Source organism: Salvelinus alpinus, chromosome 28 (assembly GCF_045679555.1).
Source record: "Salvelinus alpinus chromosome 28, SLU_Salpinus.1, whole genome shotgun sequence".
In the NCBI taxonomy this organism is placed as follows: Eukaryota; Metazoa; Chordata; class Actinopteri; order Salmoniformes; family Salmonidae; genus Salvelinus; species Salvelinus alpinus.
This window is the reverse complement of record NC_092113.1, coordinates 3,382,014-3,401,525: the sequence shown is the minus strand read 5'-3', so window position 1 is coordinate 3,401,525 and position 19,512 is coordinate 3,382,014. Positions and strand designations below refer to the sequence as shown.

The 19,512-nt window shown below is 41.5% G+C and overlaps 1 protein-coding gene across 2 annotated transcripts in view; it reads right to left on the bottom strand.

Moving 5' to 3' along the window:
* Nucleotides 1-19,512, bottom strand: part of LOC139556958 (IQ motif and SEC7 domain-containing protein 1-like) — a 184,387-nt gene that overhangs the window by 127,107 nt on the left and 37,768 nt on the right. For both annotated transcript variants that reach the window (XM_071371149.1, XM_071371156.1), the window contains exon 2: nt 12,701-12,730. In XM_071371149.1, coding sequence (XP_071227250.1) covers nt 12,701-12,730 — 30 coding nt within the window. The remainder of the gene's footprint in view (nt 1-12,700; nt 12,731-19,512) is intronic.

The window sequence follows — 19,512 nt, the reverse complement described above, 5'->3', positions numbered from 1 at the left end:
CGTTCTACTTGGTCTAAACATTTTCCCATACTCTCCAAACTGTTCCCTTTCAATTGCTACCATGGTGAGAAACATTTCAATGTCGCCGTATCCATATAAGCCAATTGAGTAAAGGGTTAATCACACTAAAGAACTCAATTTGATGGTCTTTTTTTAAAGCCTAGCACACATTACAATCTTTCCACAGACGAGATGTATTGCCTGGAAAATCTACAGTTTAATCTGGAGTCTACGGCATCATACATAATATATAATGTGGGGTTAACAAACACACTTCGTTTTTCTCCCAAATCGCTCTTTCCACATCCTAAAATGAATCGGCTGAGCGGCAGGAGTACGGTTTTCATTATTCAGATGGTTCCGCTTGCATTATGATCTATTAACAGCTACACCATGGAAACGCAGTGGCTCATAATATTAACAATTCAGTAGAACAACAGTATTTAGCGCAGGACACATGAAATGATCAATTCCCTAGAAAGATATATTTTCAAATTAGTGAATTAAAATCAGCAACATGACATTGATGAGATGTTTAGATCATATGCAGTAGAGCCATTTAAACAAAATGTTCAGCAGCTGTACAGCTGTACATTCATCATGACCACAGAGGCACTAGGAATGAAATACAATGGTACAGTTCAGAGGTCACCTCCCAGAATACACCCGAACCTGCCCGGCGGCATAATGAAGGTTCTGTCTATGGCAGCCGCTACGGCATAAATCTCATCGCCCTGAACACACTTCAATCCTACTTGTGAAAGAGGAAGGAGAGACATGGAGAAATGAAAAATAATTCCAAAGAAAGGACACAAAAGAAACGGAAAGTAATTGCCCATGTAGACAGAAGGTCAGGTTATTTGTAGTGTTTCTACAGTCTTTGTATGTTTGTGTTCGGCGCTGAATTCTATTCTGTCAAGGACCTCTCCCCCTGATGTCGTTATGGCCATGTCTCTCCTTCTTTATTATCATATACCTGATGTAGTTCTCCCCGGCAGCACTTCTCACTCATCTATAGAAGAGCTTCCATGATCCACCTTCGGCCCGCTGGTGCCGGGACCATCCCCTCTTCAGTCCACCGCCAGTCTCTCAGAGGTGAGGACCTTCATTAAGCATGGAGCCATGTAACATCTGGCCTGAATGCTGAACAGCGGCCATTTTTCTCCATCACGGAACTCTGATCTCATCTCTGTCAGACACACGGAGCAGCAGGAAACGCTATCCGACATCTTTTATGAAAGCAGTTTGCTCAATCAGATTAACATTTGGCCTCAGTGTCTTCGCCAATGTTACATGAACAATATCTTGACTGGTGGGTAGGATGTGTGCAGTAATATTCTGTAATCCCTCTATTGAAATTCACAGCTATGTAAGAAAAGTAATTATAGCATGAATATAGGTGAGGAATTACAGTCGCCTTGTATTTCGGCATTATCACAGAGTATAATCAGTTCATGTCTTGCTTGAAAACACCTTCACAGAAAAGCCCAGAACACGCCGAAAAAGTTTTTTAATTTCTCATTTCTGCACACAAGCCATGATTAATATCAGTTGCAAATTGAATCAAGGGCTGATGCCATTTACTGCCGTTTGAATTATTAATTTCACAAATGCTAATGTCCCATCTCTCTCGCTCCCTTTCTCCACTGAATGAGTTTGGGGAGCTGTGAACCATGAATTACTCTGATTTCTTTCCTCTATTAGTGACTGGCAGGGCTGCAGAGACCAAAACGGAGGCACACAGACACACATCTCCAAATCGAAAATCAGCAATGGGTGTTACACAACTTCACTGGTAAATTGTATGAGAGCCTTTCTACCAGCCAGCAGGCTGAGGCAACCTAAAGGAAAATCATCATAAATAACATCTGTTCTGCTTGGTCACCATAGATGGGGCAGTTTGTGAGTTCAGCTAGCGGGCTGTCTGTGCTGACTTGGATGTCATACAAGGTGATGCACGGTGCTGAGAATAATGGGAGGGGGGGATATCAAAACAATACCAGGAAATAAATTCCAAGCCCTGAATGCTGATTGGCTGACAGCCATGTTATATATATTTATATACAGTGGCAAGAAAACGGGTGTGAACCCTTTGGAATTACCTGGATTTGTGCATAAATTGGTCATCAAATTTGATCTGATCACATAGTGTGCTTAACCTGTCTAGGACTGCGTTCTGTGTTCCGCTAACTTGTTCGATCAAGTTCACATTTATATCCAAAACCTCAGTTTACATTTGGCTTTGCCACCAAAACATCCCGTGAATTTGCACAGAGCCACATCAAATCACAGAAATACTCATAATAAACATTAATAAAAGATAAGTGTTATTCACAGATTTAAAGATATACTTCTCCTTAATGCAACCGCTGTGTCAGATTTCAAAAAAACTTTACGGAAAAAACAAACCATGCAATAATCTGAGTACGGCGCTCAGAGACCAACACAACCCAAGAAGATATGTTGACAACAACATGGCTGATAAATCAGCATTATAAATATTCACTTACCTTTGATGATCTTCGTCAGAATGCACTCCCAGGAATCCCAGCTCCACAATAAATGTTTGATTTGTTCCATAAAGTCCATCATTTATGTCCAAATTCCTCCTTGTTGTTCACGCGTTCAGTACACAATCTAAACTCACGACGCGCAGGCAGGTCCAGGCAAAAGTTATGACGAAAAGTCATATTATAGTCCGTAGAAACATGTCAAACGAAGTATAGAATTAATCTTTAGGATGTTTTTAACATAAATCTTCAATAATGTTCCAACCGGATAATTCCTTTGTCTGTAGAAAAGCTATGGAACAGAGCTCGCTCTCACGTGAACAAGCGTCACGAGCTCAAAGCATTCTGCCAGACCTGACTCATTCCCCTCTCATTCGGCCCCACTTCACAGTAGAAGCATCAGACAAGGTTCTAAAGACTGTTGACATCTAGTGGAAGCCTTAGGAAGTGCAACATGACCCATATCCCACTGTACCTTCAATAGGGAATGAGTTGAAAAACGACCAACCTCAGATTTCCCACTTCCTGGTTGGATCTTTTCTCAGGTTTTTGCCTGCCATATGAGTTATGTTATACTCACAGACATCATTCAAACAGTTTTAGAAACTTCAGAGTGTTTTCTATCCAAATATACTAATACTGTGCATATATTAGCAACTGGGATTGAGTAGCAGGCAGTTTACTCTGGGCACGCTTTTCATCCAAACGTGAAAATGCTGCCCCCTATCCATAACAAGTTAAACTAATAACACACAAATTACTGTATTTTTCTTGTCTATATTGAATACATAATTTAAACATTCACAGTGTAGGTTGGGAAAAGTATGTGAACCCCTAGGCTAATGACTTTTCCAAAAGCTATTTGTAGTCAGAAGTCAGCTAACCTAGAGGCCAATCAATGAGCCGAGATTGGAGATGTTGGTTAGAGCTGCCCTGCCCTATAAAAAAAACTCACCAAATTTGAGTTCGCTATTCACAAGAAGCATTGCCTGATGTGAACCATGCCTCAAACAAAAGAGATCTCAGAAGACCTAAGATTAAGAATTGTTGACTTGCATAAAGCTGGAAAAGGTTACAAAAGTATTTCTAAAAGCCTTGATGTTCATCAGTCCACGGTAAGACAAGTTGTCTATGAATGGAGAAAGTTCAGCACTGTTGCTACTCTCCCTAGGAGTGGGCGTCCTGCAAAGATGACTGCAAGAGCACAGCGCAGAATGCTCAATGAGGTTAAGAAGAATCCTAGAGTGTCAGCTAAACACTTACAGAAATCTCTGGAACATGCTAACATCTCTGTTGACGAGTCTACGATACGTAAAACACTAAGCAAGAATAGTGTTCATGGGTGGACACCACAGAAGAAGCCACTGCGGTCCAAAAAAAACAACATTGCTGCACGTCTGAAGTTTGCAAAAGAGCACCTGGATGTTCCACAGCGCTTCTGGCAAAATATTCTGTGGACAGATGAAACTAAAGTTGTGTTGTTTGGAAGGAACACACAGCACCATGTGTGGAGAAAAAAAAGGCACAGCGCACCAACATCAAAACCTCATCCCAACTGTAAGGTATGGTGGAGAGAGCATCATGGTTTGGGGCTGCTTTGCTGCCTCATGGCCTGGACGGCTTGCCATCATCGACAGAAAAATCAATTCATTTTGCAGGAGAATGTCCATCCAGCTCTGGCTTTCCAAAACTCTGCCACGAGACAGCCATCTCACCTCATTGTGAAATATCAAGTCGCCGTATTCGGTCTGGTATTCCTCTGCCAGTGATTCAGTGCGCTCGCAATAATAATGCTCACCACGCGCACGACTTGCTGCATCACATTCTGCAAGTCACAGTCTTTGAGTTTAGCCACAAGTGCTTCCTGATGAACGATACAATGAAACGTAACAAGTTTGGGAATATCCTCTCTCTTGAGCATCAGGCCTATGAGTCCCTTCTCCTTCCCACGTTTGGGGCGCCGTCAGTCCACACAGATACCACATTTGACCAGTCAATATTATTAAATCAGCAAAAAATGTAACAAGGGCTTTCAGAATATCCTCTCCTCATGTTTGTCCCTGAAGGGGCAGTAAACATAAAAGTTCCTCTCTGAACGATTCGTTTTGAGGGAAGCGGACCCAAACACATAATTGGGCAATGTCACTTACATTTAGTGCTTTCGTCAAGCGCAATACTAAAACACTGCGCCACGGATATGTCAGTCATCAGTTGCTTACCGACGTCCTCGCCTACGTCTTCTGTATGTCTGAGGACAAAAAACATTATTTGACAATCTCTGCATCTGTGAAGGCCTTCTTCTTTGCCTCTGTCGTAACAGTGCTAGATCTGTCCATCATCTGTTGTTGTCCTTTGAGTTGCGCTATTTTGATATTTCTGGAGGTTGCTCTGTGGCGGATATGTTTTGTCAAAGTGGGCATGGTGTGACTGAAAATGTCGCTCTAAATTTGCTCGTTTAAAACAATTGACTGCTTTCTGGCAAATAAGACAGACAAAGTGAGCTAGTTCCATCATGTTGTAAAAAAAATACTTGTCTGTCCATTTCTTTTGGAACTTTCTGTGTTCTTCTTGAATCGACCGTGTCCTTCTCTTAGCCACGTTAGCCAGCTGCATTTTCCCGCCGCCATCTCTATGATTTTTGCTGCTTCTCCTGGTGTTTGTTCGTTCATAGCTGTCACCTTGTTCTCCAGCTCTTCCCCCTCATTTTCCTTGTCAGTATATTTACGTTTCTTTTTTTTACAATAAATCGTTCCATGTCGACCAGACTGCAAAAATAGCTAGTAGCAAACTGATGTGTCGGTCGCTGTAGCTGAGCAGTTGCGTTCTATTTCGGCCTTTCTGTTCAACAGCTGCGCTATACTGCCATCTGTCTGCCGCCCAGAGAACAATAGACATTGTGATTCAGGCCTGCATTAAACGCATTGAATTGAAATTGTATCATTGTTATGTACTATGAATGGAAAATAATAAAATGGTAATAAAAATGTGGGAAAAGTCAAGGGTTTGAATGGTTTCCGAATGCATTTTTCCCGAATACGTTTGAGCGGTAGATCTCGGCTTGCATTTTGACTCAAAAAGTGATCTTGAATCAGACCCCCGGTCTGACCATGTGCGACAATGCTGTAAACAAGCAAAACAGTGCAGCGAAATCAACAAATTTATAAGACATTTTTAATGATTCGAAGTCGGGATAATGTGTATCCAAATCTGTACTGTGTTGTGGTATCAACAAATTGCATATCTGCTTCTCATAGGTTTTGAAAACTATCAGAAATAAACAGCGCAACGAGGAAGCGTCAAGAATCACTTAGCAAAGGCTATGGGAGGTGAAAGTGGCGCTCTCGAAACGTTAAAACAGAAACTGCATTAGCCCACCACTATATATATATACACATTATATATGCCATTTTTATTAGGTACACCACTTGTTCACGAGAAGTGCTCACTCCTACAGAGAGTGAGTCACGTGACCATGGCTTGCTATATAAAAAGGAGGCAGACAGGCATCGAGGCATTCAGTTACTGTTCGGTTGTATGTTAGAATGGCCAAAATGAGTGACCTAAGCAACGTCGAGGATGGTATGATCGCCGGAGTCAGGCGCGCCGGTTCCAGTATCTCAGAATCTCTTAAAACAGCCCTTAGTAGGGAGTTATTCACATGATAATCCCTGGGTTCTCATGCCTTATAGCTTAATCATTTGTCCAGAATGTTTTCAGTCTGACAGGGGCCTGTGTGCGTTTTAAAACAGAGGATGGAGGGAGTACAACTCAAGGACAAATCTCCTCCTCAGTGGGCCGTTATCAAAGTTCACCATCACTCTCCATGGCGATGAGATATACGCTCATGAGCAGTAGAGGACAACCTTGTTTGATCCCAACGAAGTGCAGTTGGGAAAACGTTTCCCCTGGAGAACACTTCGAATGAATCCAGAGGCAAGGTGCAGTGGCAGCGGAGTACAGCAGACACCTCTTCTACCCAGGGACCACAGTGAGTCCGCATGCAGCGACAGTTCCTGGCATCGCACTGTGACTGAGCAAGGTGCAAGCTTGCAGGTTAAGCAGTAGGTTAAACAGTTCTGTCTTACTGTGGTCACCTTGGCACAGACATGTCCTGCTCCCCTGTTGATATAGCCCTGAGGTTCAAATGCAACATTAGTCCAGGTCTGTGTAATAGCTGTACATCTAAGATTTACCACCCGCCCTACCCGAGGTCACTTCATGTGTGAAGCGCTAAAAAATGATCTGAAAAAAAGGTGCAATTCTGTATAATTGCACATTCACTCAACCACCATCACATCATCATTATGCTACAGTATGTACGGGCTACAAAACATGACAGTGGTGTCTTCATCAGCTACTGGATGTTTTAACACATAAGAAGAAGGCATTGGCCTGAACACGAGGGATCAGAGCCGGTGCTTTGTTCTCTCTCCTTCACAGTAATAACAGAGAGGGATTAGAAAACCTATTTCAGTCTCCACACCGCCCTGCTGACAATGACAAGGGAATGAAAAGCCACTGATTGTCAGGCCTCTTGTTGCAAAGCGCTTCCGTCGAGCCTCTACAGACTTGGGGTGGCAGGTAGCCTAGTGGTTAGAGCGTTGGGCCAGTAACCGAAAGGTTGCTGGATCAAATCCCCCGAGCTGACAAGGTCTGTCGTTCTGCCCCTGAACAAGGCAGTTAACCCACTGTTCCCCGGTAGGCCGTCATTGTAAATAAGAATTTGTTCTTACCTAGCCTAGTTAAATAAAGGTAATATAAAAAGGCAAGCAACATCACCACATTGAGCATGGTTATTTATATGCACACAATAAATGTGACTATTGTGGATAGTCGGGTTAATACAATAGTTTGTTTAAAACGTTCACCTGCTTTGCAAGAAGAACAATTCCCCTAATTATTATTAGCGGAATTGTTCTTCTTGCAAAGCAGGTGAACGATTTTTCATGACTAATGCCATTCTCTGCATTCTGCCATAATCAGTTTAAAGCTGATTCATTAGTGTGCATGCAAACATACTCAGTGTCAATCCGCTTTGGACCCACATTACTCCCCCACGTGTCACAGGAGGAACCTCATTCAGGGAAACAGAACGACAACGACTGGCTACTACGACTGGAAGCTATACGGATGTTCTATGATCAAATCGTTTCATAATAACAATGAAAATCGGATTCAATCTAGAGAGATGGTAGAGATGGTAGAGAGTTGATCGCTACCATGCACTTACCTGTAGTCCCTGTGTTTCGGAATTCATTAGGATAATGTTACTACCCTTTTGTGGAACACACACAAATGTACTTATTTGCACACTCTGAAAAAATAGGAAGTGTTATTCAAATATTTATCGCGCTTGGATGAACATTGCTTTCATTCATCCCCAGCCCTCGTACTGTATTGAGTGTCTGTCTGACTGTGACTGCTGGTGAGCTCTCCAGCTCCCTCCAGCCCATTGTTCCCTGCTAGTCAGGGTTTATGAACGAGTGCTGCTTTACACATAAAAACCAGGTCGTTGAGGCTGTTCTGAGGCTGTTCACACCAGCAGTCAAGTCAGTCTCTCACACTGCTGGCTGGCTCCTAATCACGTCTGAATGAAGCCATCCATTTTGATTAGCGGAGAAGGCCAATTAATCACAGCCATGTAGTTCCTCTACACGTCCGCTCACTGTCAGCTACGGTACCTCACCTCGGAAAAGCAAAGCCAAATCCTCAGGTACAATGACTTTTCCATGTTTAATGATAGCGAGAGCTAGCTAACTAGGTATGCAATTCACTAGATTTTAAACAGCCATGCTCAGTTTAGGTCATGGTGTAGCTGCATATTAACATGCAAGAGACTTGTAAGCAAGCTATGAGCCTAGTGAGTGAGCGTAGTGAGTGTCGCAAGAGAGTGGTACCTCAGTGGCCGTGGAGTGGTTTTGAATTTGAAGAGCCTGGCTTACTTTGAGCTTCAGTATTGTATATCAAAAGGGAAAGACTAGGGTCTGTGATATAGAGCACCGTTTCGGTCTTTACGTGTCAAAAAAGATACATGTCAAATAACACTATTTGATGTGCCAAGTAAGCTTGGTGACCATTCAGGAACTGAATGTGACTGCACATCACATAATAATGTAACACGTTCATGAATTTTGGACATAGTGATTACACCATCACCATATTTCATAGCAATTCACCGATATGTATGCTATGATTCTGGTAAAGTTTTTTCGGTCACCTCCCGCTGCCGCACGAGGCAGACATACACTTCCCTAAGCTCTCGGGCAGTGCTGGTCAGAAACAAGCTAGTTAGTTGTTGGAGGCAAACAATGTTCTTGTTGCATGTCAGGGAGAAATGTTGGACTACCAAGCTAACAATTTTTATCCTGCTCATTTGATCCTGATCTTATTTCAAATGCTCACACAGACACTTTCCCCATTCGGTCTAACAAATAACGGCTTATTACCAACGCGGTATTTTAAACACATTGTGACTGGTGTGTGTGCTTGTTTGCAGACTTGTTTTTTAACAGCTTTGACAGCGCTACTGACCGTAGTGGTGACACTTGGCTTGCTAAATGCAGATTCGGCGCAAACATTCTAAAATACAATTGTGTTATTTGACACGTCAAATTATCAGTTTTATAAGACGGGTCAAATATTGTTATTTGACTTGTATCTTTTAAATCACACGCAAAGACCCAAACGGCATCCCATACTGTGAGGCTGTAGGTCTGTGCTGGTTGTCTCGGGACTGTATTAGTGCTGAACGTAGTGGTGGATGTTGAAGCGATTTCGCTCAGCCGGACCCTGGTTTTACGTATTGATGTAGAAAGACTATAGACATACACACAACGTGAATTTCTGTCTGGGCGGTGTATTACCAGTGGTAGCAGTCGATGAATACTAGCTCTTGGATGACAAAAAGTGTAGATGAAATAGCGTTTGCTACTGTAGCTATGATGATTGACACTACCCATGTGTTTGGATAAAGGCTTAATTAGCGGGATGGGTTATTGGCCAGTTCTCAGAAAGCCTGATAGCGGATTGAAGAGGCCCAAGTCTCTTGTGTTTCACAGTTTGAGGTCTGGCAGACACGCAGCATCTTTAGTACACTGGCTCTGCTGGTGATGCTGCTCAGTGGGTGAGCACACACGCAGCACACACACACACACACAAACACAGGAAAAGACAACAACAGGCAGGCACCTCTGGGGCTCAGCCCTCTCTTTCACCTTCGCCTCAGTAAGAGAGGACAGCCAGTACGTAACACAAGAGGCCGGAGCACAACAAATAACATGGGAGGAAAGAACAGAGATGGCCTGAATCTAATGTACAGTTGAAGTCAGAAGTTTACACTTAGGTTGGAGTCATGAAAACTCGCTTTTCAAACACTCCATACATTTCTTGTTAACAAACTATAGTTCTTGCAAGTCGGTTAGGACATTAGTTTGTGCATGACACAAGTAATTTTTCCAACAATTGATTATTTCACTTATAACTCATTGTATCACAATTCCAGTGGGTCAGAAGTTTACATACACTAAGTTGACTGTACCTTTTAACAGCTTGGAAAATTACAGAAAATTACATCATGGCTATAGAAGCTTCTGATAGGCTAATTGACTTCATCTTAGTCAATTGGAGGTGTACCTGTGGATGTATTTGTGCCTCTTTGCTTGACATCATGGTAAAATCAAAAGAAATCAGCCAAGACCTCAGAAAAATAATTGTAGACCTCCACAAGTCTGGTTCATCCTTGGGAGCAATTTGCAAACGCCTGAAGGTACCACTGTACATCTGTACAAACAATAGTACGCAAGTATAAACACCATGGAACCACGCAGCCGTCATACAGCTCAGGAAGGAGAAGCGTTCTGTCTCCTAGAGATTAACGTATTTTCCTGCGAAAAGTGCAAAACAATAATAGAACAGCAGCAAAGGACCTTGTGAAGATGTTGGAGGAAACAGGTACAAATGTATCTATATCCACAGTAAAACTAGTCCTACATCGACATAACCTGAAAGGCCGCTCAGCAAGGAAGAAGCCACTCCTCCAAAACCGCCATAAAAAAGCCAGATCGCACTTTTTGGAGAAATGTCCTCTGGTCTAATGTAACAAAAATAGAACTATTTGGCCATAATGACCATCGTTATGTTTGGAGGAAAAAGGGGGATGCTTGCAAGCCGAAGAACACCATCCCAACCGTGAAGCACGGGGGTGGCAGCATCATGTTGTGGGGGTGCTTTGCTGCAGGAGGGTCTGGTGCACTTCAAAATAGATGGCATAATGAGGAAAATTATGTGGATATATTGAAGCAACATCTCAAGACATCAGTCAGGAAGTTAAAGCTTGGTCTCAAATGGGTCCTCCAAATGGACAATGACCCAAGCATACTTCCAAAGTTGTGGCAAAATGGCTTAAGGACAACAAAGTCAAGGTATTGGAGTGGCCATCACAAAGCCCTGACCTCAATCCTATAGAAAATATGTGGGCAAAACTGAAAAAGTGTGTGTGAGTAAGGAGGCCTACAAACCTGACTCAGTTACACCAGCTCTGTCAGGAGGAATGGGCCAAAATTCACACAACTTATTTTGGGAAGCTTGTGGAGGGCTACCCGAAACGTTTGACTCAAGTTAAACAATTGAAATGTAATGCTACCAAATAGTAATTGAGTGTATGTAAACTTCTGACCCACTAGGAATGTGATGAAATAAATAAAAGCTGAAATAAATCACTACTATTATTCTGACATTTCACATTCTTAAAATAAAGTGGTGATCCTAACTAAACTAAGACAGGGAATTTTTACTAGGATTAAAAATTAGGAATTGTGAAAAACTTAGATTAAATGTATTTGGCTAAGGTGTATTTGGCTAAGCTGTATGTAAACTTCCGACTTCATCTGTATACCAACAGCGGTGGAAAAAGTACCCAATTGTCATACTAAAAGTAAAGATACCTGAATAGAAAATGACTCAAGTAAAAGCGAAAGTCACCCAGTAAAATACTACTGGAGTAAAAGTTTAAAAGTATTTGGTTTTAAATATACATAAGTACCACAAGTAAATGTAATTTTTGTACTTATGTATCAAAAGTAAAAGTATAATCATTTCAAATTCCTTATATGAAGCAAACGTGTTGTTTTCTTAATTTACAGATAGCCAGGGGCACACTCCAACACATAATTTACAAGCAAAGCATTTGTGTTTAGTGAGTCCGCCACATCAGAGGCAGTAGTGTGTGAATTACTTTTGGGTGTCAGGGAAAAGTAAACAGTACATTATTTTCTCTCGGAATGTAGTGGAGTAAAAGTTGTCAAAAATATAAATGGTAAAGTAAAGCACAGATACCAAAAAACGACTTTAAGTAGTACTTTAAAGTATTTTTACACCAATGTATATCAAACAACACAAACTCAGCTCCTCTCGGGTTCTCTCCATTCTCAGAAAGCTCAGACAGACAACACTTGAGAGGCAGGAGGAAGAGTATAATTCACCATCTGCTTCACAGGAGCATATGTGCTGCTTACCCAAGATATTACATCTATATACTATGGAGAGAAGGAGCTGGAGACAACTAGGTTTATTTACTAGGGACTGGGAAGCAAAGCACCTCTACTCAACATGCCAGTCATGTTTCCCAGCCCTAGGCACATCACATCAATGATGTATGCTTATTCCAGCTTTTAAATCACTCCACTGCTTCACATTTACTGAGACACTCCCATACAAATCTCATGCCACAGAGACTGTATAACTAAAATACAACAGTTAATTGTACTCAATGCAGTCAAGGATTGCACTCAACACAACGTTGGGTTGCACTCAACACTCAAACCCATCACAATGGCCACTAGTGGACATTGAGACACGTCATCAGCACCTAGCTGCTACTATCATCACCCGGGGACAATCACTCATGTCTCTGCTACTGTAGCATGTTTTGTCACAGGGTTCGTCAGCTATAGACCGGAGAATGTAGGGCCTCATAAGTTATCTAGAACCAGAACCTACTCAAGAGAGATCGGTGGGTGGAGAGAGAGCGAGAAAGAGAGAGAGAGAAAGAGAGAGAGAGAGAGGAGTGAGGGAGGGAGAGGAAGAGAGAGGAAAACAGAGAGAAAGACAGTCAGAGAAAGAGTGTCCTTGGTCAGAGTTAATAAAGTCCTAGCTGAATACGTGCATTACATCATGAGTAATGGTGTACATACCTGACCATTCTGGAGATGTCACATTCAGTTCTGAAAAACAGAGAGGCAATAGATTAGTGTGTTAATCAATTCATTGTAAGTTGATTTATATTAACTGACATTCAATACTAGCGCACAGTATATGGAAAAATCTAATTGAAACAAATTATCAATTAATCAAGGACGATATGACAATATAAATGACTAGCTATCTAGCTTGGTTTCTTCATTCAGTCAGTGATTAAGTATAGTGTTATATAAGACATATTACAGGGACGCTGCAGCACCGAGCACTTTGCTAAGAGTTGCCTACAATAGAAAAGACCAAACTGAACAGATAAGTTAGGCCAATTACACGGAAACTGAATTACACTGAGAATCAAATTGTTCCCTTTAAAATGTATGCCAAAAAGAAACCACTGATTTCAAAAGTTTAACAAATCATACAACACATTATTAAACACTTACATAAGTATTCAGACCCTTTGCTATGAGACTCGAAATTGAGCTCAGGTGCATCCTGTTTCCATTGATCATCCTTGAGATGTTTCTACAACTTGGAGTCCACCTGTGGTAAATTCAATTGATTGGACATGATTTAGAAAGGCACACAACTGTCTATATAAAGGTCCCACAGTTGACAGTACATGTCAGAACAAAAACCAAGCCATGAGGTCGAATTGTCCATAGAGCTCCGAGACAGGATTGTGTCGAGATACAGATCTTGTTTCCCATGGTCCGAGAGTCCTTTAGGTGCCTTTTGGTGCCTTCTCCTTCTCCCAAGGCCCTTCCCCTCCTAGGAAGGGTTCCAAAAAATGTCTGCAGCATTGAAGGTCCCAAGAACACAGTGACCTCCATTCTTAAATGGAAGAAGTTTGGAACCACCAAGACTCTTCCTAGGAGGGGAAGGGCCTTGGGAGAAGGAGAAGGGCCTTGGTCAGGGAGGTGACCAAGATCCTGATGGACACTCTGACAGAGTTCCAGAGTACCTCTGTGCAGATGGGAGAACCTTCCAGAAGGACAACCATCTCTGCAGCACTCCACCAATCAAGTCTTGATGGTAGAGTGGCAGAGGGAAGCCACTCCTCCGTAAAAAAGCAAATGACAGTCCACTTGGAGTTTGCCAAAAGGCACCTAAAGGACTCTCAAACCATGAGAAACAAGATTCTGTGGTCTGATGAAACCAAGACTGAACTCTTTGGCCTGAATGCCAAGCGTCACATCTGGAGGAAACCTGGCACCCTCCCTACGGTGAAGCATGGTGGTGGCAGCATCATACTGTGGGGATGTTTTTCAGCGGCAGGGACTGGGAGACCAGTCAGGATCGAGGGAAAGATGAACAGAGCAAAGTACAGAGAGATCCTTCATGAAAACCTGCTCCAGAGCGCTCAGGACCTCAGACTGGGACCTTCCAACAGGACAACGACCCTAAGCACACAGCCAAGACAACGCAGGAGTAGCTTCGGGACAAGTCTCTTAATGTCGTTGAGTCTCCCAGCCAGAGCCCAGACTTGAACCCGAGCGCTGTAATCGCTGCCAAAGGTGCTTCAACAAAGTACTGAGTAAAGGGTCTGAATACTTATGTAAAATGTGATAGTTTTAGTTTTAAATTTGCGAGAAACAAAAGATAAATATTTGTTTTGCTTTGTTGTTATAGGTTATTATTAAGACTAACGTAACAAAATGTGGAAAATGTCAAGGGGTTTGAATACTTTCCAAATGCATTGTACCAACAATACCACATGAAACAAAGAAAACAAATTGAAATCCCTGACAATATATCTTACAACAATAACATTTGCAAAGAATCCAACGCAATTAGATCCCCATTCGATTGATAGTCAGGGTTTATTGAGAGATGACCATATCCCCACCGTGCCACCATGCTAATAATGATAGAGGCATGGCTCTAGTTGGCCACAAGCTGTGCTGGAATGGAGCTCCACTTTTTTTTTTAGATACTCCAGAGAGCCCAAGACAAAGCTAGTGGTTAGAATTCCTAATTTCAACCTTTAGGTATCAAAAACTGTTTTACAAGGACTGTATGGGAAGAGGATAGTGCACACTTGAGGGAGGGTTTCAATTCATTTGGAGGTGTATTGTGACCTGGAATGAACGTGGAAAATACATTGGATTTGAGAGAAAAAAGTTATCAACCAGAACTGTACAATGTGTGATGTCCAAACTTGTTAAACATAGACGTCTATAATTGTTTTAGATTTGGTCTGGACCAACCAAATGTGGTCTTGTTTCGGGGCGGAGCTCATTACAATAATAGCCAGTGCGTAGAATAATAACCAAATATGCAAAATAAGGACATTACATATTTCTACCTGTGTGTACGTATTCAGGATACACCACCATGAAGAGAATGATATTCGTATCCATAATTATGCATTCTGTGTAGTACAGATCAGGGACCCATAATTGCGTTACCGGATGTAAATCCACTTCACCTACTGTAGGTCGCTGACACCCCATTCCTCCTGCAGACATCTTTGAATCTCAATTCAGAAAACGTGGTCTCATAAAAAAACTGAGCGAGATTTTACTGTAATTCTGTTACCAAATTTTGCATCTGCACAGTTCTTCCAGTAAATGTGTTTTGTGAACATTTTTGTAAATTATTCAAAGTAGTCCTTGTGCATAGAGTTATATGGTTTGTAGGCTGGGTAATTGCCAGGGACCCCACGATACGATATTTTTACAATACGTTGGTGCCGATACAATACGTATTGCGATTCTCACGATTCTATATGTATTGCGATTCGATACTGTGATTTTAATGCAATTTGATGTTCCAATCATTTTGCTCACCATATGTCTGCTGCAGAGGGACAAGAGAGACATCAGAAAACACGTTTTGATCAGTCATGTAAAATAAAAGTGCTGAAACCAAATTGCCTCACTATTTTAAAAGAAGATGGAGAACAAGCTAATGTTGGGGTTTGTTCCTTGTTCCTTGTCAATCATTGGCTCATTGGTGAAATTAGCATTCAGACAATATCTTTAAGTAAATCGATCATTCATTTATTAATGCAATTGCAGACAGAAGTTGAGAACAGGAACATAGCACGCATGTTTCCGAGTAAGTTCTGCAAATTGTTCTGCAGTGCCTACGTCATTACCTTCTACTCATGAGACCAAAACCATGCCTACACAGCTATATAAACAATAGTTTTAGTGTTATCTAAAAGCTCAGCAGTAAATGTCCACTCCCCAAGTTGATTTATAGTGGAATGTCTGACTAGTCTCTAATCTCTTACACTCCCCTACAGAGTTCTGTCTCAGTCACACATTTCTCAGACAGTTTCTTTATAAGAGGCAGAGATTAGAAAAGACTGAAACAATATTAAACCTTTATAATGAATATATATATATTGTTAATCTGTAGTCTAAGACCCTATAAATGTAAGGATGGGTCTTATAACCCCTCCCCTTCTATTAAAACAACATAAGCATAATGAATTATTATAATACATCAAACATTTGGTACAGCCCCTATCATGACCCCAAGGTGAACCCCCGACACTATGAAGGAAACATACTGGAGTTTTGGTACAGGTACAGACGACTAGCACAAAACAATTTGTGATATTGTCAAAACAATGTCATCAAAAATAATATCCCGAAGTGTAACTATTTTTTCCCATCACTAATCGTTTGTTACATTTTGAAATCAACGGTTTTTGTTTGGCATACATTTTAAAGTGAAAAATGTGAGTCAGAGTAATTCCGTTAACGTGGTATTGCACAAATGCCACTCTACCGTTAAGGGAAACTGCTCTGTACATGGCTGTTCTCTGGAACACAGCCATCAGGGCCAATATAGCTACATTTATGTGCACACTGATGGCCTAGCCATTCTCCTCGCACAGAGTACCTTCCTCGGCATTTTCATTAATTATGAATGGACAGGAAATTGCTTGAGTTACTTACTGAAAGGGATAGTTACTGGGGGGGGTGGGGGGTGGTAGTCCATCTCGAGGTGTCATAAATCCCCCCAACGTAAATAATATTCTCACATGAACCTCCCCTTGTACTGTAAAACAAATTGCACCCCCCCCACCCCCCCATTGAATTTAATCAAAAATAATGATTACAACCACAAATAAGAACTGTAGTGAGCCTGTGTTTATAAAAGTCGATATCGACTCTGTCACTTCGGCCTGCTCTTCACAGTCGAAGCCACGCAGGGCTACGGGCCAGAAGGGTTGAGTGTTCGCCGACCACCACGGATGAGCTCACTCTACCTGCCTGTTTCATTACACTACGGTCAGACCCGGCTGCAGACAATGATCAGCTAGGGGGGGAAAAAAATCAGATTTTCAACATTCTGGTGCTATATTTATAATTATAGAAAATATATGCACCAACAGGTTTCTGTGCCAATGCACCAGACAACCAATAAGAAAAGAATAACTGTATACCGATTACCAACTTTGGGACACCACAATCAAATAGACTATGTCAATCTCAACAAACAGAAAATAGATCCCTCCCTACATTATATCCAGTATCGAAGGCTTGGCTTGACAATCTCTGAATGTCATTCAACTTTTTGGTGTTTTGTAACAGATGTCCGCGGTTCTAAAACATCAGTGCTCTGTTGAATTGGCGCCTTTTCCTAGACCATGTTGCTATGTGCATATAGCAAAGTTGATCAGCATATTGGTGTTGAGAACAATGTGGCAGGGGCAGCAGTGGATTTAGGAGACAAGAAAACAGCTCTTGCCTTAATTGTCTAAGAAAAGTGAGAAAAGACTGGAACAACTTTTTAAATGTAACCGTTATTTAACTCGGCAAGTCAGTTAAGAACATATTCTTATTTACAATGACGGCCTACACCGGCCAAACCCGGACGACGCTGGGCCAATTGTGCGACGCCCTATGGGACTCCCAATCACGTCCGGTTGTGATACAGCCTGGATTCGAACCAGGGTGTCTGTAGTGATGCCTCTAGCACTGAGATGCAGTGCCTGAGACCGCTGCACCACTCAGGAGCCCTTAGTTATCTCTATAATCAACAGCCTAACTGTTAAATCTGCCTGGCTTTATAAATCATCCATATATACTGTATCTACAGGAATGAGACAGATCCTGCTTAAGTTGCCTGTTTGAGTATTTGTTTAGTAGCCTACTGATTCCGTGAGCACCAAGCCTCATGCAACCAAATGTGGCTGTTTTTAATCTTTGCTATGCTGTAATAAAGGCTTTACACTTTTTGTGTCGTTAGAAAAGCCTCTCTGGTGCTATTTCTAATTGATTTAGTGTTGTTTACACTGTTCCAAATTGTCAGAAAAATTATATTTATAATAGTAACACACCTTTTTCTTGATCTCCTTCTTATTGTTATTATTACTAAAATGATCATCATCATTACAATAAATTAATATCATCATCATTAGTAGGCTTAGTATTGCAGCCTTGTATAACCACCATTGATCTGTAGGCCTAAAAACGCATCCTGTTTGGTCTTAATACCGTAACTTAGGCCTACTTACATTTCAATACTTCCATAGGCTACTGTATCAATCATTCATTTGTTCATTTCATCTCACAGCATGCGAGCCATTCATGATTTGAAATGCAATCAAGCATTTCAGTTTTATAAAATAACAAAGCAACCCTTGAATAATTATCACAAACAATAAATAAACTGTTCCATTTCAGAAATTGCATTCACAAATTAATACGACTGTTTTTAGTCTTTGCTGTAATAAAGGCGTACAACAGACTCTCTGGTACACACTTGTAATTTACTTAGTATTGTTTACGTTGTTCCAAACAGTCAGAAAAATTATATTGCAACCTAACAGAACCTGTTTGGCATTAGCCTAATATGCACGCTGCGCTTGCTCCTTACTTTCTTGATCTCCAGTATTTTCCACAACTAGTCAAATGTATTACACCCATCTGACTTCCCCTTTACCGCCTGAGCAACCAGTAAACATTCCCCCGTTTTGAGTTTGTCACGTCCTCTGCATCCATTTTGCTGATACGGTGTTCAGAGTTTGTGATAACACATTTATTGATGTGATTATGATATACTATTAGGTCAGGCCCTATTGGTCACGTGCATGTGATGCATAAAGAGAGCAAGGGTTGGGGGATTAGGGAATGTTTTTCCTAAACAAAATGAGGGATTTTGGTAACGACATTTTTCAGTCAGAAATGGCCGTAATTATGTTGCAGCTTCAGCAGCACAGACAGCGTGATAAACACTTGATGTCCTGCGGTAGTCGCTGCCGCAGGGAGGAGAAAGAGACAACGGGTGCAAGTCACACAGTCGCTCGCTGTATGATGTTTTAACACAGCGCAGCAAATCTGAGCCCTGCCCGTCACAATCAAATAAATTGCGGGCGGACTCCCTCTCATTTGTGTGTCTTAATTCTTTAATCAAACCGTGCACTTAAAGCATCAAACAAGCTCAGTGCCAATAGCTGATTTGATTAAAACACATAATGTCTATATAAAATATAAAATAAAAGTTAAAACATTTCGACCAATCGATTGGTCTAAAGAAGAGACCATTTTTTCTTTGTCGGGGACAGCCCTAGTTAGGTTGTAGGTGCGGGAGGAATAGCCGCTCGGATCAGAGAGGAGGCAGAACGCGCATTAAGCTTGGACAAATGATGATCTGCAACAGACAGCGTATCTCAGTATCAGAAGTAAAAATACAGATTGGCTTGCTACTGTGCCTTTCTAGACCTTCTAAACTGTCAAGAGTAGAGTAGACCTATAATGGATCCAAATGGAAGGAAAAGTTAAAATCAGTGCTTTTGTAGAGTTATTCAAATTTTCACTGCAGTTTACAGCCTAAGTAGAGTTTT